Source organism: Nannospalax galili, unplaced genomic scaffold (assembly GCF_000622305.1).
Source record: "Nannospalax galili isolate Female #2095 unplaced genomic scaffold, S.galili_v1.0 scaffold1467, whole genome shotgun sequence".
In the NCBI taxonomy this organism is placed as follows: Eukaryota; Metazoa; Chordata; class Mammalia; order Rodentia; family Spalacidae; genus Nannospalax; species Nannospalax galili.
This window is the reverse complement of record NW_008356269.1, coordinates 128,699-156,296: the sequence shown is the minus strand read 5'-3', so window position 1 is coordinate 156,296 and position 27,598 is coordinate 128,699. Positions and strand designations below refer to the sequence as shown.

Sequence of the window (27,598 nt, the reverse complement as noted above, 5' to 3'; positions counted from 1 at the left end):
TAGAAATCACCAGCAAATCCTACCCTATTTAAAAACAAGGTCACCCTTCCAAAATTATAACCATAGCCAGAGGCTGAATTGCAAAGGTAAGCTTCCTGCAGCTTTTAGGCTTACTTAAAGACTGCCCTTACGACTGCATAGATCAGTCTTAAACTGTTAGCCTAGTAAGCAGTTTAATGGAACTTAAATATTGAAAAACCTATGAAAGCTGTATAAGTACTTCTTAACTATGTAAACATACCTGTTCCTCACTTTCTATCCGGTCGCTCACATCCTTCATGCCCTCACCATCTCCAATCCCACCTCCTTCGTAGTCATGAAACTCAGTCGCTCCCTCTCCTGCTGAATCATCCATAAACTCTTTAGGCAAGCAAAATCCCTTGGGAAAAAGAAAATTTAGCAAATGCTTAATTGTTCTCTAGCTCAGTTATAACCCTGCTGGAAATGTAGTAGACCTTTGATATGCTCTCCTAGGTAACAGCAGCTACCACAAAGTTTCAGCTTGACCTGATTTACTGCGCTATTTTTAACTCTACAGAAGCCTCTGGCAGACTGTCATTTATTAAGTTGCCAAGATAAAAATTTGAGTGAAATATATTAAGATAGTTATTTAGAAGCAAGCCACTGAGCCAGGCTAGAACACAGCTGTTGAAGAGATAGGCTTAACAATTTTTTTGTGTGTATGTGCACAATTTCTTTTTGTGTGCATGGCATCAAGCTTGCCTCCCACTTTTTAACTCTTTCCAGGACTTTAAAAAGTCCAGACCCATCTTCAGTTTGTAAATCCCTACCTTGTTTAAGTGTACCTCATTTATATTATACTTAAGAGTTGAAGAAATCTCAGAACACCAAGGAAGAAATAAAATAGAACTTTTACTCATTTGAAGATGGTGTTCACAAAAATACAAACAAGCACAGGCAGATCTCACTTTTAAGTTATGGCCTGGAAAGGTCATGTGGACAATACCTTGCACTATCTTTTGGGTTTCACTGCCTTGCATTGAGGCAGGTCTACAATCTCTACAGGTCTGATGCTTTTCACAGCTGTGTATACATGTCTTAATGAAAAACAATGTTTTCCGCTTACTATTTAAGAGCCCCCTGTTTAATCATCTAATCATAATCATTCTTGTAGTAGCCTAAGGATTCATCCTACAAGGCTAGCTCAAGAGATCTGGAGAGTTCAAACTGACAGGGAGGAAAGGAAAACACAGCAGAGAGCAGCAGCTTTGCTCTCAGACAACCCTGTATGGCTAACAGAATTCATCAGTGGGTAATTTGCAAGTTCTAAGACCTTATGAAAACCCATTTAGCAATCAGGTTGACAGACAAAGGCCCTAAAACCCATAGGAAGTACAGACTACCTCCTAGTTTCTGAGGATCCAAAATAAATGCCCATCAAACCCTGCAGAGGACATAAAATGTTTGGGTGCACTGATCCATCCATGTTCCCTGTGAACAGTCCTCACCTTCTGGGAGAGTTCTGTGAAGATCTGGGCAAGCACAGAGAGCAGTTTTGCAGTGCTCCGATGAGTTGCCAGAGATATAGACAGGAAGAAGAGGATGAGGTCTGAGAAGCTGCAGAGCATGGGCACTAAGCGCACCAGCAGGCAGCAGGAGTGCTGGAAGACCTGGAAGACAAACACAAATACCACTTACACTGCAGAACAGGCATCAGTTCTCTCTAGGGCGACACAATGCTCTAGAACTAGACAGTGACATGGTGAACAGTTCATAAATGTGCTGAAAGTCAATCATGCACTTTAACCCCATCTCCTCCACTAGCTCACTGAGATATTTTTCCTTATACAAACTCATAAATGTACACTTTAAATTCTCAGGCATTATTTAGCTTTATTGCTTAGCAGTATTATTACTATTATTATTTTCAGATAGGATCTTACTCTGTAGCCTAAGCTGTGCTAGAGTTTACCATGTGTAGCCCAGGATAATCTCAGATTCATGGTGATCTTCCTGCCTCAGTCTCCCAAGTGCTAGGATTATAAGCATGAACCACCTAATAGCATTTTTTTTAAAGGTGTTTATTCTGGATTGTTAGCATTTTTTGCACTTCTGCATCTCAAAGTTGTAACATTCAGCAAGCAAATGTTAAGCTTAAACAAAAAGACACCACTGACAACTGTATTTACAAATAGATCAAATTCTCAGTGAGTTGGGCACATGGGTCTGTTTCAGGACCCCTCCCATGGAGTGAGGTGAAGGCCACTCTGTCTCAATCCACTTCAGAGAGCAGGAAGACTGCCAAGGGCGCTAGAAACGACTCAGCTGCTTACAGAGACCTGGGTTCAGTTTCCAGCACTCATACGGCAATTCACCACCACCCATTAACTACAGTTCCAGGGGATCCAGCACCCTCTACTGGCCTCTGTGAGCACTGCACACATGGGTGCACTTACATACATGCAGGCAAAACACTGATACACATAAAGAGTCTGCTAAAAACAGCTGGTTACCATGTGTTTGGTTGTGTTCCCATCTTCACTGCAGGATTTCAACCTCTCCAACAGCTCTGAGATGGAAGAAATTATTTTCTGAACATGCAAAGTGCTCACAATGGCCCAGAAGTCATCCTCTAAGAGTTTTGTCAGATGCCCTGGCTGCAGTCTCTCAAAACCTTCTTCTTTCATTCCTAACAGGAAGAAAATAAAATAAACTTTTCTTGTGTCTCTATTCACACAGTCACCTACTTCTTATGTGGGTCTTTAACTTGCCTGTCACAGAAACAACTCAATAATTATAAAAGCTGCATCAACTCTCACGTTTTTCTGACCTGACACATCATCCTCTTCTTGTGGTCGTCTTTGGTTGGTGCTCTCCCCTGCCTTTTTATTGTTTCTCTCTGCTAAGTTCTGGATGGCACAGAGGATGGCCTGGATGGCAGTTTCTACTTGTTCTGAGAAATCTTCAACAAAGCTTTCTTCCAACAACTGGTTTCCTAGAAAATGATATGATACAAAACAACATCAATCACTCAGTTGATGTCTCTGGAAATCATTAGCAATACTCATGTTACTTTATCAGATAGCTCTAAGTTAAGCACTTAGTATCTAGTGAGGCATTATGCTAAGCCATGCTGGACATAAGGCAGATTCTTTGCTTATATAAACCTATTAAACCTGCCATTTTATATTAAAACAATTTTGCAAAAAACATGCAAAAATTACAAAAGTAGTAATAGTTATGGTAGTGTATATAATCCCCAATTTGGTCCACATATTGACCCCAAGCTTTTCAGCCTAAGAGAAACTTTAAGAAACAAATGAGCCTGTGTTGCTCTCCTACCCCAGACAAGTACAAATCTACAACAGGACACATATAAACGGATAATCTGGATTTCACTCTCCATTGCCTCATTTCTATGTTCTTACCTCCTTGATTGCTTGAAATGAACAGACGTGCTTTCCAGGTAGTAAAGTCATCTACAGCTTTATCGATTTCTCTTCTTATATATTTTAGGCTTTCGACTAATACCATTTGTTGGTCTGTTTGCTCAACCTCTATCCCTGGAAGAATGAACAAGGACTCTAGGCCTTGCAAATAAGCTGACACCTGGGATAGGCAACTCAGCCCAGAAGAGCAAACTTCAAAATCTTTCCTGCAATAGAAGTGCCACAATGTTGAAAGGGACTACAACCAACCAACCAGCCAACCAACACACACACACACACACACACACACACCCTCTAACCACTAAAATATACGTAGAGCAAAACCTGCTGTATTCAAAGTCTACAGCTAAACATATGCCATAAAATATCACATAAGTTTGGTAACAGGACTCATAACAGCATAATTATTTTCTTAATTTTATTCCACAACTAAATTCTGTACAACCACCCAAGCACACAGTAAAAACAAAAACAGACATACTCACCAAGAATGAAAGAGAGTCTCACAGGACTGCTGCCTAATTTTGTCAACATTGGCTTTCATAGTTTTAACAGTTTTTAGCATCTCTGTCAACCCTATAGTTGACTGTTGCCAAAGCTGGTCTTGCTTCCGCATTCGGCAACCAGATGGCAGCTGATATCCAGGTACTGGGGATGGGTAGCTTAGATCAGAGCGAATTAAGTCTGGCACTGCATCAGATGCCTGTCCCTTGGTCAGCTCTGCTGTTTCAGGGTATGGGGCAACAGACTGCCCCTGCACTGGCGCATTGCTATGGCCTTCAATTGGCCCTGCATTGGGACAGCACTGGAAAAACCAGGAAAGTTGCTCCAGCAGAATTTGGCTCTGCATGGCCAAGTGCTGTAGCCGCTCTGTCCACTGCTGCACACTGTCCTGAGGTGGGAAGGCCACAGGATAGACTAGGGGCCCAGTCAGCCTGCTGTAAATCTCCCGTACACAGCTGAGGAGGTTCCTGTGCAGAGAAATGTGACAAAAACACAATGTCATCTTCAACCACGCTACCAGGTGGTTTTTATAAGTAAATCTAGACCAAGTGTGTCAGTGCACACCTTTAATTCCTAGCCCTTGGGAAGCAGAGGCACATGGATCACTGTGAGTTCCAGGCCAGCCAGGGCGACAGTTAGACCCTGGGGGTGAGAGGAAGAGGAGGAGAGAGGGAGGGGGGAAGAGGAAGAGAGCCAATCAGTCTGTATGCTTCAGAACAAGTGCATTTGTTGCTTTTGTAGAGGACCCAGGGTTCAGTTCCCAGCACCCACATGGAGGCTAACAACCATCTGTAACTACAGTTCTTAGGGGAATCTGATGTCTTCTTCCAGCCGCCACAGGCATTGCATGCACAAATGCATTTACATACATGCATGCAAAACATTCATACATACAAAATGAAAATAGGTCAAAATCAATTTTTAAAAGGGTTAAGAAGTTGGCCGGGCATGGTGGTGCATGCCTTTAATCCCAGCACTCGTGAGACAGAAGCAGATGGATCAATGCCAGCCTGGTCTACATAATGAGTTCCAGGCCAGCTGGGGCTACAGGGAGACCATCTAAAAAAAAAAAAAAAAAAAAAAAATGATAGAAATGAAACCTGCGTCTAAAATATTTTTCTCCATTTTTAAATAAAAAAAAAAAAAAAAAAAAAAAAAGATGATGAAGTTAAGCAGTCTGTTAAAATGTTTCTCGCAGTATTAACTGTTTCTCAAGAGAAGCATCAAAATTCATGCCATATCAGCTGAACCTTACAGCAGGTCCTCAGCTAACCAGTGAATAATCACACCACTGCAGTGATTTCAGCTGTTACTAGCCTGTAAATACTATACTTTGATAAATAGACCTCAATGAATTGAGCAGAGAATAGTTGAAACCAAAGTGAATGTAGTTTGAAAACACTCTCAGCCATTCAATAGATAACAACAACCTTCCCTACAGGCCTCATCTCTTATTTATCCACTTTCATGGAGGAGTACCCATGTATAGTTCAGTAAATCAGAAACTGAGGAAACTTAAAAGCTCAACTAACAGAAGTAGATTCAATTTTAGTTCAGAGACCAGGAACCCCTGACACAACAAATACAACACTTTATCAACCTACAGCAGTCAGTGTTCTCATTCCAGACCCAGGCATAGCTGAGCTACAGCTATTTCCTCTCAGCATATGAAACAAGTCTGAATTGGCTTGCATAGCTCTTCCTAGTTTCATGCAACCCAGCTTCTCAGGACATACCTGAGGATGATCCACTGCTCAGTCAGGATGGTCAAGGAGCGGCGCTGTTGGACTAGCATCTTCATCAAATGTGCTGAGAACCCTTTACATCTCTCAATGGTGCCCATGCCCATCTCCTGTCAGAGGGAGAAGGAAAAGCATACTAAAGGCATTGCTGGAAAATACCCCCACAAAGGTTCCACTAGAAAGACTTTAGTATTTCCTGAAAATTTCAGGTAGACTTGTGCTTGAACAGATGGTGCTACATGTAAGTAGCAATGCATTCATGTTTTGTTGAGGAGCTTTTCTTCAGATTATGGTTCTGAGGTCACTGGCATTCCATTAATAACCGCCAAAAGCACATCTGTAATCCCAGCACTCGGGAGGCAGAGGCAGGAAGATCTTTCTGAGTTCAAGGCCAGCCTATTCTACATAGTGAGTTCCAGGACAGCTGGGGCTACAGGGAGACACTGTCTCAACCCCCCTGCCCCCCCTCAAAAAAGATTAAGATGGAATCTTCAGTATGAAGTTTTTCTTACATCATTTTTCTCTTGGCAAGTACAATACAACTTATAAGATGTTCTAGGCCTCTGAACAAAATCACACTGATTTAAGTTGAATGCTGCTCTGAAAAAAGCTCCAACACGCCCACTAACAAGCTGTATCACTTGACAAGGTCAGATGGTGGCCTGGGATGAAGAAAATAGAAGCTTCCCCTGGCCCCTGTAATTCTCATTGTTTGTCAGTCTACCTTGGCAGGAGTTGCTAAGGCTGCGGTAAGCTTGGTGTGCCGTGCAAGAGAGCGATAGAAATACTTCTGGCACCCATCCCACAAGGATGAGATTTCTGTAAGGAGCCTAGAAAAGAAATCAACATGACTTATTTAATTAAAACCACAACCTCCCCCTAAAGATCTTGAAGGCTCAAGACTTCTGAGTATATTTAGTCATAATGCAAAGTCAACAGCTGAGATAGATTTATTTTCATGAGGATACTTGGCTCTGGAAGTATAAGGAAGTGATGGTAAAGGTTGGTTGGTTCTCAGCACCCACATGATGGGTCAGAAACCATTTGTTCCTCCAGTTGCAGAGGATCTAATGCTCTGTTCTGGTGCTCTGCATGCACATGGTGCCTCTATACACATGCAGGCAAAAGATTCATACATATACAAAAAAATAAATCATCCACAGCCAAAATGAGAATGCACTTAACAAATTACTCTGAAAATCTAAAAATCTACAGGGCTGCTATACGACTCCGTTTTTACAATGCTGTTTTGAATAGAAATTTAAAGCCCTACAAACACCACGAAGCAAATAAAATACAGGAAAATCATTTATAACACCTGTAGGTAGATAATAACAGGTCTGTCTCAAAAGTTCACAGGTTTTCAAGCTTAGTAGCATTTTAGAACTTAGATATACAAGAGACAGCAAAAATTGTGGTCATTAACAGGTTTCTAATTATAAATTCAAATCAAGTAAGCAGGTCTTGGGAAAATACAAGGACAGAAAAAGAACAGGTTGGTGCCACAGTTCTTTGACAAAGCATGGTCTTAGAATGCTTAAGGCCCTGGTTTAACCCCAGTATGACAAACAAACCCACCCAGGGAACAAATATTAGAAAGAGAAAGGAAAAAGAAGAGAAAATGACTACTTAATGTTTACTGGGTGCCATATTCTGAGCAAGGCACTTTTATAAACAGTATCTTCTTAATTTTCCAAACCTCCCTCCTAGATGTTTAATGACTTGGTCAACACACAATTTAAAAACAAACAAACCTAGAATCACCCTCTTGAGTGCTGTTCACTATAGACAATGCACTCTGGAGATCTAATGGGTGAAGATGAAGCACCTCTGAAGGACTTTTTGAACGGGCCCAGGCAAGACCTTTTCGATATGACAAACCTAGGAAACAGACAGCGCTCATTAAATCAAAGTGACTCAGGAAGAAAGAATATGCCACTATCATCCCTTCTAGTCAAAACAAAGTCTTGTGAAAAGCATCACCCAGAAACTTGTCAGAAATGTAGGCTCAAGTAGTCAGGGATGGGGGCACATGCCTATAGTAATGCCGATACATGGGAGGCAGAAGGATTCCAAGTTCAAGGTCAGCTTGAACTATGTAGCAAGAAAGAAATGCAGATTCAGGTCAGGCTGTGGTTTACACCAACTAAAATAGGATCAGTCCTTGCATTTTAACATGATTCTCCAGATGCCTCCAATGTTCAGTAAAGTTTGAAAAGCATTGTTGTTCTCTATGCTATGTTGGGAGGAGGGGAATATGCTGATATGCTGATGAAAACAGAAAATACAAATTGTGAGATAACTCACCACAAAAACTCAAAACATTTGTGAATGAATCATCAGTAGCGTTGTAGGATTTTCCTGAATGTACCCGCAACTTATAGAAAGACATTTCATACCTTGCCTGATACTTTTGTTTTCTACTATCTCAGCTGCCTTTGGAGTTTCCCCTGAGTCACACAGGTTGTGCGTGCCCCACAATAAAGTTGGTGAGTATAGGGGTTGGAGAGATAGCTCAGTGGTTAAGAGTGCTTGGTGCTCTTCCAAAGGACTCGAGTTTGGTTCTCAACACCCACACTGGGTGGCTCACAACTGCCTATAATGTTGCCCTCTTTTGGCCTCTCTGGGCACCCCAGACATGTGCACACACACATGAATACAAATAAAACAAATATTTAAAACTAAAACAAATTGGTGATTATGTTTCCTAGTGTTTTAGGAAAACTCTTACCAGTTTTTGCAAGGTGTTTAAAGAGGTCTGATAAGGCTCGTTGTTTCTGCATGAGAATATGCTTGGCTTCTGACCGCTGTTTCTCTTTCTCTGCAGAGGGCTCCACCTTTAAGCTCTGCAGCTCATTTACAGAGGAAATTACTTCACCTGTAGGGAAAACATGAAAATCTCAGCCCCAGGGCCTTATTATTAATGTATTCATATTATCCAATACCAAGGATATCCTGTGGGTATGAGCACCACAAGTACCATTCATCTGTATCTTGCTTATTCTTTTTTGGGGGTGGGGTGGGGAAGAGGGGGGACAGGATCTCCCTATAGCCCCAGCTGGCCTGGAACTCACAGATTTCTGCCTGCCTCTGCCCTCCTGAGTACTGAGATTAATGGCATGAATCACATCTGGCTATATCTGCATTTGGTAACGCCCAATGTGTTTGGAGTACACTTGTCATGATGCACAAAGATGGAAAAAATAAGAACATACCTCCCATTTTCTTATCTCTTGATGATAAATCAAAGTGCCTATTATTTTTATTTAAGGGTTTTATAAACAACCAGGCAAGCAACAAGACAAACCCATTTACTGAGTATCAACTATGTATAGTATATTATATAAGAAATTTTAATCACCTGAGAGAAATTTCTGGTAAATGTATTGTGTTCCTGCTCTACAGGCCAGTATTTGCTAAATGCTCTTCTAATCCGTACAATTTCAAAAGCACTTATTTGTACCTCCACTTTATAAACTTTTTGAGGCAAGTCTTTTGCCCTGAGCTCAAGGCCAGCCTATTCTACATCTCAAGTTCAAGGCCAGCCAGGGCAAAAGACTTGCCTCTGCTTCTAAAGATATGTCTCACCACACCTGCCCTCCACTTAACAGACTTTAAAGGGCTCAGAGAGGTCTAGTCACTTTCTAAAGGCCATTCAGATAAATCAGGACTCCACTTCTGGCCAACCTGACACCAAAACTCAAGTTCTACAGGACCATGCTGCCTTCCTTATAAACACAGGCACTATAATGGGGGTTACAATTTGTATCTTAAAGAATTCTAACCCTAGGACCTTAAAATGCGACTATATTTGGAGACGGGCTTTTTATAAAATCTTCACCCAAGTATGACTTACACAAGATCAGGCGGCAGAGAACACAGACAGACTAAAGGGTGACTATGTGAGGACACAACTCCTCACAACAAGAATAAGGCCACCTGTAAGGCATGGAAAGGCCCTAGAAAAGACTGACCTGCCAACATGTTAACCTTGAACTCTGAGCTTCTAGAATTGTAACTTGATAGATTTCTCTTGTTTAAACCACCCAGAATGTGAGCCTTTGGCTAGGCAGCCCTAGATGACAAATATAAGCAGCAGTCACAAAATGAGGACAGGTGGCTACGCTCTTTATGACACTGTGGGTGGGTTACCAGAGAGCTTTTCTGTATCACACTACATCGTCCTTTTGCCAGGTGATGGACTTTTGTCCCTGGGCTAAAGCAGGTCACCCTGAGTAACTTAAGTTGCAAAAACCAAGCGCTCTCTCATACTAGAACACAGCAGCCTTAGTAGTACATGCCTGTAGTACTACTCAGGATGTTGAGGCAGGAGGATCACCTAAGAGTTTGAGACCAACCTGGACAACACAACAAGACATTATAAACCAAACAAACAAAACAAAAACAAAAGGCTCTAAACAAATCAAAGGTAGCCTAACATTTCTAGTTTGTATGTGAGGACAACAGGATGAAATGAAGACACTGTGGGCTCTCAGTAGGCTCCAGTTTTAGCCTACTTGCTTACTCAATTAACTGTTTAAATATTTTATAAGCTGCCAAAAAGGGCATAGGGACCACATTTCCAGTCATCATGGGCCACTGGGGAAAAGAGACCAAGTCCTGTTCTTGGCCTGGCTGCTGACACCCACCAATGAACTGGTCGAGGCCTTCTACTAGGTAGGGCAGGGGGCTCTCCTTCATGAATGTCAGGCACATCTTCCTCATTCGTTTCAAGAGCCTTGGCAAGCGACGCAGAAGTTCTCCCTCCACAGAGAAAGTACCAGAATTCTGACACTGCTCTGCAATTGAGGCCTAAAAAACAGAGCTGAGCAGGTTAACAATACATTCAGTTTCTACCATGCTTTTTGAACTACTTACATCATTGACTGTGAACCCCAGCATGGGAGGTCCAGCAAGAAGTAAAAAGTAATTACTTTCTGCAGGAGTGTTCCCCAATCCTCAGGTTCCCCTCAGCCAAAGTTAAGAAGTAAAAACAGCCACTTGATAGCATTCCCTCAAGACCCTTACCACTGTTACATTTTCAGGAATTTTACTGCCTCGCACACATGGACTGTAGCAGCTTCCATGTGGCAAGTCAGCTCCACTAGGCACATTCTTAAACCGATCTTTCAAATCTTCCCTCACAATTAAACAAAATGTTCAGAGATGAGCACAAGAGTTAGTTTCTATAGGCTGATGTTAAATTGCAGCAAATATAACCAGTATTCTTAAAAATTTTTTGTTTATTGCCAGGCGTGGTGGCGCACGCCTTTAATCTCAGCACTTGGGAGGCAGAAGCAGACAGATCTTTGTGAGTTCAAAGGCCAGCTGGGGCTACAAGGAGACCCTGTTTCAAAAAGACCAAAAAAAATTTTTTCTTTTATTATTACTATGTGTACAAGGATGTATACATCTCCTAGCACTGTGTGAGCATCAGAGGAAAACTTTATGGAGTCGTTTCTCCTTCCACCTCTTATGTTGGCTCTAGGGATTAAACTCAGATCATCAAATTAAGTCACCCAGAATCAAGTTTTTGGTTGATACTTGCTTGTTGCCTAATTCTGCAGCATAGTCAGGCAATCAATCAAATATTATACATATCCAAAGAACAAAATTTCATTTTTCTTGTCTAGTTCCCAGTATATCCCCTAACCCATGAGAGACCCAGCCCAGCTGGCTTGAGAATGAATATGAAACCCCACACAAGCGAGTACCTGCCATACTGCTGGTTGTGCTAACAGGGTCTCCCTCAGTGTCCTGTTCAGACCCTGAATGGGAGACGCCTTGCTTGCAGCTTCCTCTGTTGACTCAGGCAAACAGTCAGGCTGTTCTTCCTTATCACTCTCCACCAGGCATGACCGACAGGGTTCATTCAGGACAGCTTCAAACTTCTTCATGAATTTAAACAGGGTCCTGATCCCAGGTGGTAACAGATAGGAAGTTTAAAATACCATTTTAAAGGAATTTGAAAGTAAAGAAATACTTTGAAAACTAAGGTATTCATAATCATTTTGGATTTTTTTTAAGAGAAAAAGCAGGTCAAGTACCAGCACTCCACCTTTTCGCCAAGAGAAAACTGAGGCCAGGAATGTTGGGATTGCTTTACTTGAACAGTGAAACGGTGGCAGACCAGGCCTGCTAGGCCTGCCGTCTCAAGGCTCACGCAATTTTCCTAGATGTATGTAGATTTTGTATGTGGTAGCAGAAGGGTGATACAGGTCAGGTCATGAGAAGAATGTCATCTTGCAGCCTACCACACAAAATCGTGATTTTTCGGTTACTTCTAGTATAAAAAGATGTATTACCTATGTGTCTTTTCCACAGATTGTTTAATGGACCAGAAGCTGACATCATTCCACTTCGATATCTTAACAAATTCCTAGAAGATAAAGGAAGATCAGGAAATGGCTTTATAAAGTTGGTATTACTGTTTGTTTCTTCCTAGATTATATATCTGCCAAAGGTCAGAGCCCATTTCATCCCGAACACATGACTATGTCGGGGAACAAATGGAAGACTCAAAATTTGTCTCAAATTAATCAAAACAGGTGCTCTACCATCAGTAAGTTATTGTACTCCTGCTTAGAAACCACCAAGTTAGTCAAGTTCTCATACTAGTGGTGGTTCTGCAACCCTAATTTTCACTGACATATCAAAAACAGAGGACTCTCCTTTCCCCAAGGCACTTAGTTCATTTCATTTCCCAAATAACACCTGTGAGGTGGATGAAGAGCCTAGGCAAGACCACTAGGGCACCCCAAGACCTCTGTATCAGCATCTAAGAACTTCTTCGGGCGCCACTTCACTGTCTGCTGACATATTGGTCATGTCAGCAATGGAGCCAACATCACCAAATGTCAATATGTCATCCCACCTGGCAAAACAATGCTTGCCTCTGTTCCCTTTAGCCCCTGCCTTGCTGTTAGAGTAAACATCAGGATTAAAGAAAAACAACTGGCTGGTTGTTTGTCCTAGGGTGATTATGATAGCTGCTCATCTTACTTTAAGCTCTTTTTCTATGGGAGAACGAAGTTCCGCAATTTTGGCCTGGACCCCACCAAGAAACTGCTTGTAATAATGGTACAAATTCCACAGAACACTGCAAAGTGAATCTGAAAGAAATGAAAAGGAAACAAATACACTATAAATTACTACATGTGCTACCCGTGCCAGCAGTGGGCTTCAGATTCAGTGATGAGCCATCCTCATTACTTGTGCCATAAAAAAATCACTGCATATTCCACAATCAGGCTCTTTAACCTATTTTACATTTCAGCTTCTAACAGACTGCTGTTCTGTTATTAAAGATGATATACTGAAAGAGGTTCTCTTTAAATCAAACTTTCAAAATCTTTGCCTGTTTTTGAACCTTTACCAGATTCTGAACTTCGACTCTTTATTAAAAGATAACATATTAAAATGTCACCACAACTGCTCATTCATCCATACTCTATATTCGTTTTTATTTTATAGTGACAGTTTGGTTTCACACCTGCTGTGGTAGTAATTGACAGTAGCAAGTTTAAGTGTAGTTTATTATGTGGCATGCTCTCAGTAGATCAAATAACACAATGACTTAGATCAAGCAGTGTCTTAGCAGGCATGCCGACACACACCTCTCAGGGACTTAGGATGCAGAGCAGGTGGATCTCTGTGAGATAAGGCCACCTTGGTCAACACAGTAAATTCCAGGCCAGCCAAGGATATAGTAAGACCTTGCCTCAAAAATAAACCTAAAAGGGGGGTGCACGGGTGCTGGAGAGATGGCTCAGCAGTTAAGAGCACTGATTGCTCTTACAGAAGACCGAGGGTCGATTCCGGCCACCCACATGACAGCTAACAACTGTCAGTAACTCCAGTTCCAGGGGAATTACTGATACCCTCTTCTAACCTCTGTGCAATAGGTGCACCTACCTACATTCAAGCAATACACTCATACGTGTAAAATAAAAATAAAACCAAAATGTTTAACAAAATAAAATAAACGAATAGTACATGGTAAAAGGGGAAAAAAAAAATCCCCACCTTTTCCTTCAACTTGAGGCATCAGCAAGACATGACAATGGAAAACCAGCAACATCTGGAGTCGTACATGGAATTCTCCTAGCGAAGATCCTTCAATGAATGCTTGTAATGTAGTGACCAGCAACATCAGGGTCATCTGTTTGTCATCTTTAGAGATTCAAAAGGCAAAACATATATGTGTCTTCGTCTATCCCTCCCAGTCTACCATGCATCAAGGAAGGGAGACCCATTAGGTAGGTACTTCAAACAGAAGCTTGGAAGCAAGGGTCATGGCTACACAGTGACCGACTTAAATCTAACATCTATATACAAGTATGTACTAAATGCACTCATAGGAAATTATAAAAGATTAGTACGAAAGTTTAATTCAAGCATGTTAACTACTACACCTGCAACTTCCACTCTGACTTAGCTCATGGACACACAGAATAGCATTTTACAACACAACTGGTTCTCTTGACCTGCACAAGTCATTTGCCTTACCCTCCCTCTGCTCTGTGCGTTCCTGCATGTGCTTCTCAAGCATCTGATAGATGGAAAACCAGTGCTTGGTGGATTTCTCAGTATGGCGTTTCATGGTATTATCCAAACTCATGGACCAGCAGCTGAGCGTGAGAAAAAGGGTCATGGAGACATTTAGGTAAAATCCATCGCAAATTCAGAATTTAACTGCTTACATTCTTACAAATGGATACAAAGAAGCCACTCAGTTTGCCATCTCAAAAATGTATTTTCCATGTAAGGAATACTGTAAGAAAGTATGCCCTATATTAAGGTCATTTTAATGCCTGGCTTTAAACTCTTTACACTCTGACTTTAAAGCACTGCGTAACTACCACATTACATAAACTCAAGCTCAGGGGGGGAAATGAGTTACTTACTTCAGCTCCAGCTTACGCCACCGAATGATCATTTGACTGACCAAATCAATATGTTTCCGGAGAGACAAAGCCTGGCTTGCATTCTCCTCCCAATCCTACAAAAAACACAGAATATGTTGCTGCCATTATTCAACCCCACAACTTCCTCCCCAAGTAACATCTCTGACTCTCCTTGAGAGAAAATTACTGGACCCTTAAATAATTTTAGTAACCATAAATTTGCATGCAGTGTATTCAGCTTCAAGTTTTTTCTGGTCATGTAACACAACTCCAGTTATGCACCAAAGTTAGAAGCACACAATTTGTGACTGGGGTCTGAATTTCTGATGCTAGCTAGTTATGCCTGAATAAACTCATCTGGGGAGGCACCAGACAACTTGGACACTGTGTAGAACTGAAGATGACACAGGCAGACACTCAACTAGACTGAAGGACCACCTAGATGTCCTGGCACAGTCAGCTCCTAGAAACACTGGGTACAAGATCCCACCCTGAAAACAAGAAAAAGTATATTCCCACCACCAGGGCACCATATCCATACTGACCTCACCCCAAGTCAGCAAAACCAAGAATGAGCAACAACAACAAAAAGTCTTTTGGCAAAATACCCCAAACTAAAACATCTTACTTGTGACTTTGCCAGCAGGATCTCTAGGCCATTCAGGAGCTTTGAGATAGGACTAGAAAGCGGAAAACTACGAATTCTGTCCATTACAACCAGCAACTACAAAAAAAAAAAGATTTGGTATCACAATACAACTATGACTGATTCAATGACATAAGTACTGAAAAGTTCTGACAGTTTTAGTTTCTGCTTCAAAGTATCTCTGAAAACTGTGGACGTGAACTTTCAGGGCTGTGGATCCTGACTGAAGGAAATCTTTCATAAGTTGCACTATTCTGGAAATGAGATCGATTATGACAATTTTGAGATTCTCTATATTAAGAATTCTTAGAAAACTAGGGGGCTGATGAGATGGCTCAGTGGTTTAGAGAACATACTGCTCTTCCAGGGGACCTGAAGTCTGATTCCCAGCACCTGCATTCGACAGCTCACAGTAGCCTATAATTCCAGCACTGCATTCATCTACACAAACCCACACATAGATACCCAAAATGTATATACGTAATTTTAAAAAATGAGTTGAAACTATAAATCTTACATAAGTGAGGCTTATTTCATTTAAGAAAATGCCATGAGGTTCTAGGTATTATGACTGTGTGTAGGATAATTAGAGCAACAAGTCAGCATTTTCCTATGTGGACAGAAACTCCTGATGAAGAAAATGGAATCCTTAAGCATCATTTGTACAAGAGCAAAACAAAACTGGTATGTTCATTCTGCAGAGAGGTGAAGAACATCCTACTGGATCTTCAAGTCTTTGTTTCTATGTACAAATGCACAAGTCAACATCCCTGAAGCTGCTGTGAGGCCACATGCTCATGGCAAATTAGAGGCCTTAGGCAATCCATTTCTTCCTAACTGGCTGCCCTACCTGCTGAAGTGTGGGGTGCTCTGGCCAGTCTTGAAGCAACCGACTGACAGCCTCTGAGAAGCCTTGAAGCACAGGTTGGCACTGCCGTGCTTCTGCCACATTGGGGTGATGGTAGAAATCATAGGGCCCATCAGGCCTCATCATCAGGTCAGAGGTTGCCTCCCCAAACAGAGTGTTATAGGATAGAGTACAGGCCAAAAGTTGGCTGCCCAAGAGCTGGTTATTCAGCTCAGCTCCTGCCAAAGTAACAAGATCATGGTGAAGTTAGTGAACTCAATATAGTGATTTTACAATAACTTATGCAGCGGTCAGAACAATGAACTAATTAGGATTAATGAAACACATATGTCAATGTTCCCCAAGGCAACAATGACTTAGATAACTATGACCCTAATAGCATAGGAGCAGCCACATTCTGGGTAAACAAGAATGGATGGAGTTCGATTTGATGTATTCAAACTCTTGTTTACATAATTGTTCTTGTAAGCAGAAAGAAAATTTAAGCTTCTTTCCTATTTACATGGAGTAATTCATGAGGTCATGTAGGAAACTGCACGCAACCAATTGCTACCAAACTAGATTCTCTGACAGTCTCACAGAACTGCTGAGTCCCCCATATAAAGTAGGCTGGGGGTGGTGGGGCACACCTTTAATCCCAGCATTCAGGAGGCAGGAGGTGGATCTCTACACTGTCTCAAAGAGATCGAGGAAAAAAAAAAACAACCCAAAAAAACAGAATATATAAAGTAGAGGTAAGGAAGGTAGCTCAGTGGTAAAACACTTGCCTAGCATGTTCAGTGAGGCACAGGGTTCAGAAAAAATAAACAAACTTCCATGGTATTGTTAGAAAAACACAAGACTATGAGAGGGAAAGTGGAAATAATTCGATGAAAAAGACATGTAAATAAAATCCTTTCCCATAGGACTCCAGTGAAAATCCACAGTATTGTAGAATTTTAAATCAATTTCTTAAACTCTTTTTTTTGGGAGCAGTCTTTTTGAGACAGGGTCTCCCTATAGCCCCAGCTGTCCTGGAACTCACTATCTAGACTAGGCCTACCTCGGGTCCCACATACTGGGATTAAAGATGTGTGCCACCACACACTGCTAATTTCTTAAACTCTTTTTTTTGGGAGCAGTCTTTTTGAGACAGGGTCTCCCTATAGCCCCAGCTGTCCTGGAACTCACTATCTAGACTAGGCCTACCTCGGGTCCCACATACTGGGATTAAAGATGTGTGCCACCACACACTGCTAATTTCTTAAACTCTTTAAGCTAAGGAAACTATGAACAGAGAACTAAATGAAAATGGGAGTTCATTATCTCCATGTTCCCAAAGTAGCAATACCATATATACTCATGCTGAAATTACAAAAGAAAACTCTGATACCCATCAGAGGGTAGAAGTGCGTCACCAGAGATGTCCCAGTCTGGTAGCAGGACAGAAACAGGCTGAGGTAGTGCTTTGTCTCATGTGGTGGCACAGTCTGTTGGTACCAAAGAGAGCGAGCAAAGATGAGGCACAACTGCTGGTGTATCAGCATCACTGCTTGCATTGAACTCTGGGAGAGCAGAGCTGGGTCTGCGGCTGCCCCCTCCTCTTGTTCATCTGAAGTTCCTTTTTTCTCCTCTAGTGTTCGTTCCATTAAAATATCTGCAAAGTCCTGCAAAGAGCATTAGAACAATTCATCTTGTTATAACCAACAAAAAATGGAGAGACCATGAACCACCAAGAAAACAAAGACATAAAAGTCTACACAGGCACTCAGAGAGCAGGTGCGTTCTCAAGCAAATTCTGCCACTGCTGTGCTACCTTTTCATGCAGTGGGAACAATTTCCTGAACTCGCATTCTTCCTCCTCTTCCTCGCTCAAGGCTGTCCTGGAGCTCCTGTTCCGGTATCTGTACAGGCTGCTCTCTTGCTCTGCCTTCTCTTGAGCCATGCACTCCTGCTCATCCCACTCATTGATAATCTCCTGAAAAGTCAAATGGGCAGAAAAAGAAGACCACTTGTGTTTGCTGAGGCACAAGGAACATAGGCAAGATCACTAATTTGAGATGCTCACAAAAATCAAAGTATCATGGTCTCAAAATGAAAGTCAACATTACGAAACAAAATTCTATGAAACAACCAATGAGCTTTCTTTCAAACGTGTATCTTTAACAACCGGTGTTGTAATGTCCCCTTTTTGTGTTAAAATTTCAAAGGTCTAGTCTAGGCTTGCTACAATACAAGTGCTAACACCCTTTTTGTTTAAGGGGGAAGGGGAGTTGTTGGCAAGGACCTGGTGGGCACTACTGCAAGCTAGCCCATTTCAGGAAAGGAAAACCTGGACTAGGGGCTAGGGTTCAAGTCTAATCAGGTAACACTGGGCCATGCTTTCATCAGACACTTCTTGAATTTCCCACTATCTTACATTTTTAAGTTCTTAAATGAGCAAATGAAAGAAACCATCAAATGTGTGGTATGGGTCTTTTTGTTTGTTTTTGCTTTGTTTTTTGAGACAGGGTCTTATCTAGTCCAGGCTACCTTCAAACTCCGTTAAGTAGCTAAAACTGGCCTTGACCTTCTGGATCCTCTCCTAAGTGCTGAGATTACAGGTGTGTGCCACCATGTCTTTTGGTAAGTGCTATGCTGGCACTCTACTCACTGAGTTACAGTTCTAACACAGGTTTAATCTTTGCCCTAGTAATTCTGATTTACAGGAACACCCAAAGATAAAAGATTGCTTATTGTGGAACTGCACTGCTTTTCCCCTCTAAAGTAGTAAACAAAATAAAACATTAAGCATGTTATTAATTTAATGGCATATATAGTAGAAAATTAGTAACTGAATGTATTAAGAATAAAGACAAGTAGCCATCTCTCCAGCTCAGCACTTTTCTTTTAGCTGCTGTATATTGTGTCACTATGCTATTATTTTCTTAAAAAGCTGTTGCCAATAAGTAAGAATTTGTAAACCAGACTAGGGCACATCACCTTAAAAAATTTAGAATGTCAGACTTACATTCATAGATCCATGTTTAATGTGTTTAAGTGATAAGATTAGATTTTTTTGTTTGCACTATCTTATTTATAATGATAAATTATTTTGGTTAATTAGAGGAATTTTAAAAACCAAAGATATAGCTGGGTGTGGTGGCACATGACTTTAATTTCAGCACTGAGGATGCAGAGCCAGGCAGATAGCTAGGAGATCTACAAAGCGAATTCCAGGCTAGCTGGGGCTACAGGAAGACCCTGTCTCAGAAAAACAAACAACAAAACTAACAAACTGATATAATTACAAGGCAAAAATCACAATAGCAAAGTGAAAAGACAACTGAAAAATGAAGGCTCATTTGCAACACACATCACAGATGTGGGCCTAGTATCACTAGTTACAAAAAGAAATTTTTTTAATTGAGGGGAGCTGAGCATGCTGACACGCACCTATAATCTCAGTATTCAGTAGGCTAAGGCAAAAGGAAAACTGACAAGTTTGAGGCAAGTTTGGGCTACATAATGAGTTCCAAGGAAAACAGGACTAAATACCAAGAACGTGTCTCAAAAAGCCAACCAAAAACAAAAAAAGAGGCACCTTCTCGCCCTACCTAGGTCAAGGGAAAAGCGAAAGTAATAGACAAGAGAATGTCCATTTCCTAACCATTCTTTATCCCTGCAGCTCCCCTCAGGAGAAAAGGCAAGCAGGCAGACCTCGTAGGCAGGCTTACCTGACACACATGTCTGAAGAGCAACAGGGCCCTCTGGTCCAGCTCTCCCTTGCATAGCACATGGGAGCGCAGGTAAAGGAGGGCATTCATCAGCAACTGCTCCCGGTTAGGGCAAGGTTGCTGGCTCTTGCCTTCTACCTCCTTTCCTCCCAAACGCTTGGCAATCAGTTTCCTAAGACACTGCAGAGCATCCAGTGAGTTCGTTGAGCATAAAGCATCTGCATGAGCATGGTAGGTAGGGAAGGTGGGCCCCACAGATGGGAAAGCTAGCACAGCCATGGCCAGGGCCCCTAGCTTATCTGCACAGATCACACTGCTATAGGAGGAGGCATGGACTTCAGATGCCACCAGCCTCATGCCATGTTGCAACTGCAAGATAGATGCCTGTAGTGGAGTCACAATATCTGGATACAAGGCATATTCCTCCAACAGCCTCTTCCTGAACTGGTGGTGTGACTGCTGCCAAGAAGCCTCCTCCTTCAGAAGGTTCTGGAGCACTTGGGCAGATCGTGGTGCACCTGTGTGGAGGGCCTGCAGGAGCCTCTTGAGAAGATCCTGAACGGCAGTCGTCTTGGCGATGCTAGTGACATAGTGGTGGATCTCCTGCATCAAGGACTCATGGGCAGGTAGCTGGGGTCTGAAGGCCTGTTTCTTCGACAAACTGTGGATTAAACTCTCCAGCTGACTGATTCTTTGGCGAAGTAACCTGAAGGTAAAGTAACATAATATAAAAATTCTGTTAAGAGTAGGATATTTGGCTTGGGCCCTCAAATAGTAAAAGAGAATAAAGACATATCAGCTGCTAAGGAAAACTGTGAAGACAAACTTGGTGAAGATCAGGAAAATGGGTAACATCTTTAGAGCATTGATGGAATGCCACACTTGGTTATTAACACTCTCATCAAAGCCCTGCTACAGTTTCTTTGCTGATATGGACACTAAGGCTTGACAGCATTAAGTGATCTGCTCTATAGCTACACCTAAAGGTCAAAAAAGGATGCTACATTTCCTAAGGCAATAGATGCAAAGTCAAGAGAAACCAAAGTGTGCCTTATCATGTCCATCTTCCATATGAAGTAGTAGTTCTGGCTTCAATCATCCTGATTATGTTAATCCTTGCCTTCAATGTCTTTTTTTCGTTCTTCCAAAAGGCTTTTTTCCTTTTAATTATATTTCGTTTTTTTTTCTTTTTTCTAGCTTCAATCATCCTGACTATGTTAATCCTCGCCTTCAGTATCTTTTTTTTTCCAAAAAAAAATCTACTTTAATTATATGTGCATATGTGTATGTCTATGGGTATGTGCACACAAGCCCAGTGGAGGCCAGAGGCATGAGATTCACTGGAGGTGGAGTTACAAAAGTTGTGAGCCTCCAGATATTGGTACTGGAACCCAACTCAAGTCCTCTGCAAGAGTGGTACATGCTCTTATTAATCACTGAGCCATCGCTCCAGTTCTAACCTTCAATATCTTTTCCTTCCTTTTAAATATATCTTTTCTCAGGGCTGGAGAGATGGCTCAGTGGTTAAGAGCAATGATTACTCTTGCAGAGGACCTGGGTTCAATTCCCAGAACCCACATGGCAGCTACGAACCATCCTTAACTCCAGTTCCAGGAGAATCCAAAGCCCTCTTCTGACCTCTGTGGAATTGCACGACACGGGTACACTCACAAACATGCAGGCAATATACTCGTACACATAAAATAAAAAATAAATTAAAAAAAAAATCTTTTTTCCTGTCTAAAACAAAGGTTTTGGGATCTAATTGGCCATGGTGTTCAGAGATATACAACACTATCATACTAACATATAATTACAGTACAAAGGTCAATCTCATGTCTTTTCTAAAAGCAGAGTCGATGAGGCATACTCCCACACATCACATCACTATTTGGCCTTACCTAATGTGAGGATGAGAGTGATTGACAATGACTTCATCTTCTAGGTCTCGTCCTGTCTGTAGGTGGGATGACAGGTTCCGGGTCTTCCACTCATGTTGCAACTGGTATAACTAAAGGAAGAGAACAAATGGTTGGCCATGCCACCCCTGTGACCATATAATGAGGGCAATGTTCTGGAGTGGCTAAAGCAACGAGATGGAAGAATTCTGGGTTCCTGAAGACTGGAACCACTCATCCCACAGCTGTTAGGTAAAAGAAACAACTTATTCCTGACACTAAACTTTTGTCTAGCTACAGCAGCTTAGCAGTCAAGTGTAATGCCTGCTTGCAGGTAGGTGCAATGCCTGCAGAGATCAGAAAAGGGCGTCGGATCCCCTGGAACTGGAGTTACAGGTGGTTGTTAGCCACCATGTGGATGCTGGGAACTGAAACCAGGTCCTCTATAAAAGCAGTTAATGCTCTTAATCCCTTGGCCAGCTCTTCAGTTCCTTGATTCTTTTTTCTTTTTAATATTTTATTTACTATTTTTATATGTATGTGTGCACTGCCTGCATGTAGATAATTGCACCCGTGTTGTGCAATGTCTGTGGAGGACAGAAGAGGGCGTTGGATGCCCTGGAACTGGAGATATGGGTGGTTGTTCGCTGCCATATGGGTACTGGGATTCAAACCTGGGTCCTCTGCAAGAAAAACCAGTGCTCTAAATATTTTATTTACTATTTTTATTTTATGTGTATGAGCGTATTGCCTGCATGTAGATAAGTGCACCCGTGTTGTGCAATGCCCAAGGAGGACAGAAGAGGCTGTCGGAGCTCCTGGAACTGGAGTTATGGACAGATGTTAGCTGCCATGTGGGTGTGGGGATTCGAACAGCCAGTGTTCTTGACTGCTGAGCCATCTCTCCAGCTCCTCAGCTCCTTTATTGAGTTGTAAATAAACACTGCCAAGTTCAAAGTCTGTACAGTTTAGGTATACTCTGCCATTATTTAAAGTTATCCAAAACCTAGTTCTGGATACTGAGAGTTTACTATTTCTCTGACAATGCCCCACGTACTATCCCTACTTGCCCCCTGCCCAAGCCTAGTCACAGAACTCTAAGGAAAATACAGTCGTTACAAGACTCATGGGACCTTACAAGGCAGCATACTGGGGGGCGGGGGGGATCAGTCTTCATGTATCGGAACAGACGTAAAAGGGAGCAAAGAAATAACATCATAAGAAAATCCAGAGTCAGGATATAAGTGCAGCCCACAAATGTCTGCCCCCATACCTCTTCTTGGGCGTACTTGAGCTTGTATTCCCTCTTCACTGCAGGGTCAAAGCGTGCTTGGGGAAGCCAAGTCTGAATCTGAAGTAAGCCAAGGCTCACCCAGAGGCTCCCACGCTGGGCTGGTTCAGAAAGGTTCTGCTTATTCTCTCTTTCACCAAAAATGTGGTGCAGGGAGGTAAGCAAGAGGCAGAATAGTTCCTTGGGCAGTACCTCCTGACCACTCATGTCCTCCAGAATCTGCCCTACATGCTGGAAGGCTTGGCTGTCCCCAAGAAGCAGGTGTTCACAATTCTGCATATACTCCTGCTGCTGCGGTTCTGGTAGCAGCTCAGCAAGGCCCTCTAGGTGCCGGCACAGCACTAGTCCCTGGAGTTGCACATCCGTGTGTCTGTGGGAACAACACAGCATTTAAGGTTGCATGCTCAATCATACAGCCTCCCTGTATATATACATGATAATTATTTTAGGAAATAGGAACTACAGTCTGCCCTGTTGATATTTGGAGGTGAATTTCTAGTCTCATGATTTTGTATGTAGCACTTGATGGACACCATTTTTAAACAGGTATCAGATACCTCAGAGTAGCCAATCATAGACTGCAAACAAGTTAAAAAATATCCCCACCTGCGCCCACTAGAATCAGTTATCTTATTACATTAGAAGCAAGTTCTGACACAGCCCTTACTGCATGTTCTGGAAGACAGACAACAGCATCACAGATGCTCCCAAGGGAAGAAATACCTGAATTCTGCTACTGAAGGCACAGCCATGTTGGTCCACAGCAATGAGCTGATGTCCTGGAGCTGCTGGGCTCTCTCAGCCCACTCTCCCAGGGTGACATGTGAGGAAGACAGGATGGGGAGTCCACTTACATCCCAGGAGCTTGCTCTGTAGCTGCTGGTTAACACTCCAAAGCAGCATTTGGAGAACACAGCTCTACAAAGGCTGCTAGGGCCCTGAGCAACAAGAGGAAAATGGAATGTCTCTTGATAGTTGGAATTAAGACAAAGGAAATAAAGGGCAGAAGAGCCAGGTGCAGTCTGTCAAGCTGTGCTCCTTGGACTGTTAACGTGGGACTTACAGCAAGGGTTAGGTGGCCAATATATGACAGAAAACACAGCATAATGTTACCACCAAAGGCTCTGAGAGAAGTTTTATAATCATTTGTGGGAATAAAGTGACATTTCAAATGAGAATGCAAAGGATTAGTGTATCATCTATAGAATATAAAAAAAAAAAAAAAAATTTGCTTCCCTACCTCACAAAACAAGATAAACAGATAAAATTAACTTAAACATAAAACAAAACCATAGGAGTAATAAAGGGTGATGACTTTTACCCTACAACTAGTGAAGGAAGGCACTTTAAGTATTTAATACAAAGATCAGAAAGCCAAAGAGATTGGCATATCTGAAACTATTACAAACCTGAGTATGTAATATTCAAACCTGACAGGCAACAGAAAATGGACAACCTAGTGTTTTTTAAAATTGGAAAATGAACAGAAATAAAAATGAGCAACAAATGATCAAGGGTTAGGAATACTGCTTAGTGGACTAGCATACACAAGGCTCTACCACAATGGATGGGGTGGCAGGATATGATACAAATCAATGTATGTGAAAAGATGATCAGTTTTAATAATTATCAAAGAAATGCAAATTATAGTGCAGTATTAAGACTGAGGATTGGCAGTAATTAAGACATGTTGATACTACTTACCACAATAAGTATATGGGAAACAGGTCTTCATATAGATTCAGCCCTGAACCTTCCTGTGCTAGTGTGAGGTCAATTATGGTATTTTTAATTGTCAACTAGAAAAAATCTAGAATTAGCCAGGAGCTGGGCCTCTGGGAATGCCTGTGGGGGTATTCTTAATTACATTCATAGATATGAGAAATGTGGGCAGGCCCATTCCCTGTGCAGGGTATCCTGGACTGTCTCAAAGAAGAAAGCAAGCTGAGCACAAGAATGCATGCCTAACTCCCTCTTTGCTTCTTGACCTGAAATGCAATGTGACCAGCTCCCTCAAGCACTTGCCCCTTTTGAGTTCTCTGCCACAATGGGCTATAACATGAAACAGTGAGCCAAATAAACCCTTTCTCCCTTAATTGTTTCTGTTAAGCGTATCTTAACACAGCATCAGACAAGAGACTAAGGCAGGAGGCCCAGGAATTCAAGATCCCTATCTCTACTAATTCATTCCACATTTAAGAAAGTAAAAACTGGGTTAAGAGTACTGGCTGCTCTTGTAGAGGACCTGGGTTTGGCCCCCAGCAGGCACATGGTAGCTAACTACCGTCTGAAACTCCAGATCCAGGGGATTCAACACCCTCTTCTTATGCATGTGTTCTGTTCTTTGTTTTTTAACATGCACCCACTTTGATCAAAGGTTAAATTCTAATTCTACTAACTTACCTATAGTAATACCCAGGCAAATACTAATTTACACAGACTCAATTTAACTTTGCTTATTATGAAAGGAAAAAGCAAGAAACTTCAAGATTTCTTAATTAGAAACTAAATAAATAGGCATAGAGAGATGACTCAGTGATTAAGAGTGCTTGCTGCTATTCCAGAAGACCTGAGCTTAGTTCCCAGCATCCGCATGATGGCTCACAACACCTCTAACTCCAGTTCCAGGAATCACTTCTGGCATCCACAGGTACCTGCACTCACATGCACATACCCCACTCCCACACACATACACACAATTAAAAATAATTTAAAAAAGAATGTAAATAAATTCTGGTATATTGAAATAGAAGGAATACGTTAAAAAGAATAAGCTAGAATGAGAAGGGAACATTTTATTTGTGAACAAAAAAGTTTTTTAAAAATATAAGTAAATACAAAGGTACACTATATAAACATATACTCCTATAGTCTGAATATTTGATGATTAGGAAAAAATTAGGGACTTTAGGATACTACAAATGTAGCATAGGCTGGCCTTGAACACACAATTCTCCTGTTTCGGTCTCAAAAGTACTAAGACTACAGAATGTGCCACCACACACACAAAACAAAATGATGACTTTTTAAAGGGAACATCAGTGATTTTAACTCAGAATTGCTTAAATCATTCAAGATTTGGACAGCGTATGACTCAAGATTCCAGAGAAAACAAAGTATTCCAGTCACCTATGCAATCAACTAGTTTAGTCAAGGAATAGGTACTTTTATAATTTTAAGCCAACAAACCTTCAATGTGGAGTCCAAAAGTGACTTGGGCAGCTCCTTCTGTTCTGTATTGGGAAAAGGGCTCCATGTCAGCCAGTACTCTGGATTCATGGTAACAGTACTGCTCCAGAAAGATGTAAATGTAGAGCTAAGTAAGTCTGACCACAAACAAGACACTTCTTCAACAGACAACTAGAAATAAATAAATATCTGAAATAAATATTTTTCAAATAAATATTTGAAAAAGATTTCATAAATCAAGTTATTAAGTCTGCCTACTAAGATACATCAAAACACTAATAGTGTTTAAAGATACTAATCCTAAATTTCCTGATTCCATGCCACCTCAGTCATCTTGGCTAAGTTACATTAAATTATAGTTTCAACAAAACAAAGATGAGATCTGCATTGTAAAGTTCCATGAGAAAGCATAAGTAAAGCAATTCAGGCAATTATATCATCAGCAAAAGAAATACATAAAACATTATTCTTAAAATTTAAGATTGTTCTAATGAAACTATATTAGCCAAAGTTTACCTGTCTTAAGTTCAACAGTTGTAATATGGGAGAAATGACACTAAAGATTTTTCACCTCATTTAACTGGAAACCAAATAAATACTTCTGTGATAAGAACTATGCAATTCTGGGGCTGAACAGATGGCTAAGCAGGTTTGATTCCCAGCACCCACATGGCAGCTAACAACTGTCCATAACGCCAGTTCCAGGGGATCTGACGCCCTCTTCTGACCTCTTTCGGCACTTACATACATGAAGGCAACACACTGTACACATAAAAAAAGGGGTTATGCAATACCATTGAAAATCCTCGCTCAGACCTCTTCGGATAAGTCTATAGCGCAGCTCTCGGTGCCGGGACACCGTAAGCCACATTCACCCTTCCATCCACCCCCCTCCCCCCGGCCGTTCTATACTCCTAGTTTGGGCCCCGAGCCATTCCTAGTCTTGGGGCCCCAGACACCTGGGGAACCAATACTGCTTCCTGACCCTTCTCACCCAGACCAACTCAGTGCCTTTCTTGGGCCCCAGGAGCACTGCTTCTGGTCCTGGCCCCGCCCTCACCTCCTTCTACTTTCCTAGTCCTGCAACACCCACCAGCCTCTTTCTGGGGCTGACAGCCTCTTTCTGGGGCTCCAAGGCTTACTCTCCCTGGTCCCTTGCATCCAGTACAACCCAGCTACTGAATCCAGTCCCTGGGAAATCTTGGGGCTTCTTCCCTCCCCATCTGCCTTTGCATCCCTGAGTGGCGCAGCCACGGCCAGGGTCTCAGGTCAGTGCCACCCAAGTTCCTGAGGCCAAAAGCATTCTTAGAAGATTCCAGACCTAAGGAGAAAGCCTGAAAACTTCTGATCCACATTGGAGTTGGGCCACCGCGGAACTCCTGAAGACAAAATCAATCCGGCCTCGACAATATAAAATCAAAAGAGAGAACCAGAAGCTTAGACGAACCA

General features: G+C 41.8%; 1 protein-coding gene across 1 annotated transcript in view; it reads right to left on the bottom strand.

The window, feature by feature from the left end:
* Mdn1 (midasin AAA ATPase 1) overlaps positions 1 to 27,598 on the bottom strand; it is a 167,478-nt gene that overhangs the window by 21,956 nt on the left and 117,924 nt on the right. The window contains exons 59-84 of the mRNA XM_008854517.3: positions 26,150 to 26,320; positions 23,684 to 23,898; positions 22,943 to 23,330; positions 21,673 to 21,782; positions 19,772 to 20,477; positions 17,872 to 18,033; positions 17,449 to 17,722; positions 16,059 to 16,294; positions 15,191 to 15,286; positions 14,563 to 14,657; positions 14,165 to 14,286; positions 13,682 to 13,828; positions 12,659 to 12,768; positions 11,962 to 12,035; positions 11,371 to 11,569; positions 10,306 to 10,468; positions 8,388 to 8,534; positions 7,411 to 7,537; positions 6,381 to 6,486; positions 5,651 to 5,766; positions 3,896 to 4,381; positions 3,390 to 3,616; positions 2,792 to 2,956; positions 2,475 to 2,650; positions 1,470 to 1,631; positions 242 to 379 (exon numbers count right to left, since the gene is read on the bottom strand). Coding sequence (XP_008852739.1) covers positions 242 to 379; positions 1,470 to 1,631; positions 2,475 to 2,650; positions 2,792 to 2,956; positions 3,390 to 3,616; positions 3,896 to 4,381; positions 5,651 to 5,766; positions 6,381 to 6,486; positions 7,411 to 7,537; positions 8,388 to 8,534; positions 10,306 to 10,468; positions 11,371 to 11,569; positions 11,962 to 12,035; positions 12,659 to 12,768; positions 13,682 to 13,828; positions 14,165 to 14,286; positions 14,563 to 14,657; positions 15,191 to 15,286; positions 16,059 to 16,294; positions 17,449 to 17,722; positions 17,872 to 18,033; positions 19,772 to 20,477; positions 21,673 to 21,782; positions 22,943 to 23,330; positions 23,684 to 23,898; positions 26,150 to 26,320 — 5,118 coding nt within the window. The remainder of the gene's footprint in view (positions 1 to 241; positions 380 to 1,469; positions 1,632 to 2,474; positions 2,651 to 2,791; positions 2,957 to 3,389; positions 3,617 to 3,895; positions 4,382 to 5,650; positions 5,767 to 6,380; positions 6,487 to 7,410; positions 7,538 to 8,387; positions 8,535 to 10,305; positions 10,469 to 11,370; positions 11,570 to 11,961; positions 12,036 to 12,658; positions 12,769 to 13,681; positions 13,829 to 14,164; positions 14,287 to 14,562; positions 14,658 to 15,190; positions 15,287 to 16,058; positions 16,295 to 17,448; positions 17,723 to 17,871; positions 18,034 to 19,771; positions 20,478 to 21,672; positions 21,783 to 22,942; positions 23,331 to 23,683; positions 23,899 to 26,149; positions 26,321 to 27,598) is intronic.